This window comes from Sinocyclocheilus rhinocerous, unplaced genomic scaffold (assembly GCF_001515625.1).
Source record: "Sinocyclocheilus rhinocerous isolate Xijiao unplaced genomic scaffold, SAMN03320098_v1.1 scaffold1112, whole genome shotgun sequence".
NCBI lineage: Eukaryota > Metazoa > Chordata > Actinopteri > Cypriniformes > Cyprinidae > Sinocyclocheilus > Sinocyclocheilus rhinocerous.
Window position 1 is genome coordinate 634,005 of NW_015657961.1, and position 3,102 is coordinate 637,106.

A 3,102-nucleotide genomic window follows, 5' to 3' on the forward strand; every position below is an offset into this window, starting at 1 on the left:
AGAGAGGGGGGGGGGAGTCGCCTGATGGAATGACTGCTGTTTCATTATTTTAGAATACTGAATGACAGGTTATTACTATATCAGAACATGGACATGCAAGGGTTATTATTATTATTAGGTAGTGTGAAAAAAAAATAGCAATTAATGACTGTACCACCTTATTTTTATCATAATGTTTGACAAATAAAATATCTTTACAAATATCTTTAAAAAAAACGGGACATTTTAACATATAGTGTGTCATAATTTCAAACTGTAAAATCAATGTATTGAAAAAGTTTGAAATATCAAGGAACAATTCACCACTAAATGAAAATTCTGACATTATTTACTCATCCTAATGTTGTTTTAAACCCAAATGTTTTTTTCTTCTTCTGTGGAACATAAAAGATACATTTTGAAAAATCCTGGCATTGTCACTATTTTGAATATAATGAAAGTAAATGAGGGCTTGGGCTGTCAAGCGCTACAATGACAAATATGAACCATAAAAGTATTATAAAAATAGTCTTGTGTGCTATATAGACTTATGAAGTCATACGATAGCGCTGTGTGGGGAACAGACTGAAATTCAAATAATTTTTCACTGAAAGTCCTGACATCTACCCTAGCTCTTCTTGGCACATTCATGAGACAACCAGTCATGTTCAATTTGTGAACAAATCATTCTTTTGAATCAGATGTTTTCAATGAATCATTGATCTAGTTCTGCAATCATTTATAGTACTTTTATGTAGCATTTGTGTCCTTTTTGAAGCATGACAGCCCCAGACCTTATTCACTTCCATTATATTGAAAAGAGTGACCAGGATATTCATATTTTATTCATTTGTGCTCCACAGAAGAAAGAAAGTCATACAGGTTTGAAATGACAAGAGGCTGAGTAAATGATGACAAAAATTTCATTTTTGGGTGAACTATCCCTTTAAATACAACTACAGAGTAGTGTAAACAGATGTTAACCTGACAGATGTTAAGTCCCGCTGAGTGCACACACAAACAATCATTATCTATTAATTGGAGACAACCCCAGACCTTATTCACTTCCATTATATTGAAAAGAGTGACCAGGATATTCATATTTTATTCATTTGTGCTGCACAGAAGAAAGAAAGTCATACAGGTTTGAAATGACAAGAGGCTGAGTAAATGATGACAAAAATTTCATTTTTGGGTGAACTATCCCTTTAAATACAACTACAGAGTAGTGTAAACAGATGTTAACCTGACAGATGTTAAGTCCCGCTGAGTGCACACACAAACAATCATTATCTATTAATTGGATTTGATGCAGAGCTTTGGAAATAAAGACTTCAGAGTGGTGATGTTGTTCAGAGAGTCAGCAGTAGCATGTTAACTCTGTTCCTTAAAGTCAGTCTGGAAATCTGGAACTGGACTAACTGCTTTTGGCACAGACCACATCCCGACAGTGCACACACACACCTAACACAGCTGAACCATCCCCAAAGAAGAACACAGTACACTGTTGTGAGGAAACGCTCAAAGAGGCAGTATAAAGAGAGAGCGAAAGGGAGAGAGACGTGTAATTAAGCAAATATATTTTACTTTGACACATTAAAGACCAGAAAGCCACCCAGCCACCTGCACAACAACCCTGTATCCTTGACAATTGCGTCTTTTTCCACAACTGAAACATTCACACACTCTCACACACACACTCATTTGTAAAAATGCACGCTTGTGTGTGTGTGTAATTTTGCCGTGTGTTTGCTCACATATATGCTCTTCTGTGTGTAGCGGAGCTGCAGGTTGTGTAGAATGGCCCCGTCATGCAGGTCCTGTAGGGTTGCCATGTCCTCGACCCCATTGATACTGCTGCTGTGCATTGGGTAAACCCTCTGCCTGCTCACAGCGTTCTGTTTGTAGGTGTACACCTGAACAAAACACACATTTGCAACACATATTAACAGTATGTTTTTCTTTTGTTCGCAGTATTTATGTTTTCATTTGTGTAATGATCACAAGAGAAACAAAAAAGAGGGCAATATACGAGGAATGTAAAACAAAAATTTTAAAAGGTGTTACTGCTCAAAAATCTGATTGGAGGACCCACATTTAAAGGCATCGCAAAATAGCAGATATATGCACTGCATACATCCATGATGGCACATCAACTAAATTCTATATTAATGCACATTAATGCAAAGTTGTTTGGCAGAATTTTTTGTACAATGACCTCTAAAATTCTATAATTTTCTTTAAGTTATCCCAGGCAACCAATTTAATACATAGCTGTAATAGTTTCAAGACTCTCATATCATGTCTTCTCACTTCAAATTCCCTGCTGAAAAAAAAAAAACTGCTTAAACCAGCCTAAAATGGTTTGTTGGTCTCAGCTGGTCACCTAGCCTGCTCAGGCTGGTCTGTTTGCTGGTTTTAGACTCCTTTCAATAGGTCAGACCTGGAAGACCAGCTTGCCGATGAGCTAAGCCAGCTGAGCACCGGTTTGTTCAGGCTGGGAGATATTTAAAGGTGACCTATTATGCAAAAATCACTTTTATAAGGTGTTTGAACAGTTGTGTGGCCGCAGTGTGATAAAACAACCAGCCTATAATGGTAAAAATCCACCCACTAATTTTTTTCTAATCCCAATAAATCCTAAACAGTCTCTCCAAACAGCGGTTCCAGATTTCTCCCTATAATGACGTCATACTAGGGAAAGTCCCGCCCATCTGTGACGATCTTTGCCCTATTAGCATAGACACAGCCCTGAGTGAGAAGCAGCAGTCCGCCATTACTGTTTTCTTGCTGTAGCTGGTGGAGATACAGTGTCTGCGCCAAACAGGCATTACAAGTGTCGTGTGTTGGGATGCACCATAGGTCTCCATGACCGCTGAGGTCACGGTGGTTAAATTTCATTTTCGAAGGGAATGTCCCGGAAAAAAAACGGAAAAGTCCTGTATGTTTGTGCTAATCATTTTACACCGGACTGCCTCAAAAACGAGGGTCAGTTCAGCGCTGGAGTTGTGCAAAGATTGATTCTGAAAGAGGGATCGATACCAACGTTTTGTGCGCGAACGTCAGCTCCAGACAAAGTAAGCATCACGCGTCATATTTTGTTTTCCAAAAGAGCTTCTTGGC

General features: G+C 38.5%; 2 protein-coding genes across 2 annotated transcripts in view; one reads left to right on the forward strand and one right to left on the reverse strand.

Moving 5' to 3' along the window:
* The window catches only part of LOC107721741 (tripartite motif-containing protein 16-like), a 258,890-nt gene that overhangs the window by 242,429 nt on the left and 13,359 nt on the right, over positions 1–3,102 (forward strand). The window lies entirely within an intron of this gene.
* LOC107721713 (unconventional myosin-X-like) overlaps positions 1–3,102 on the reverse strand; it is a 39,947-nt gene that overhangs the window by 27,099 nt on the left and 9,746 nt on the right. The window contains exon 3 of the mRNA XM_016529849.1: positions 1,737–1,895. Within this exon, the coding sequence (XP_016385335.1) occupies positions 1,737–1,895 (159 nt within the window). The remainder of the gene's footprint in view (positions 1–1,736; positions 1,896–3,102) is intronic.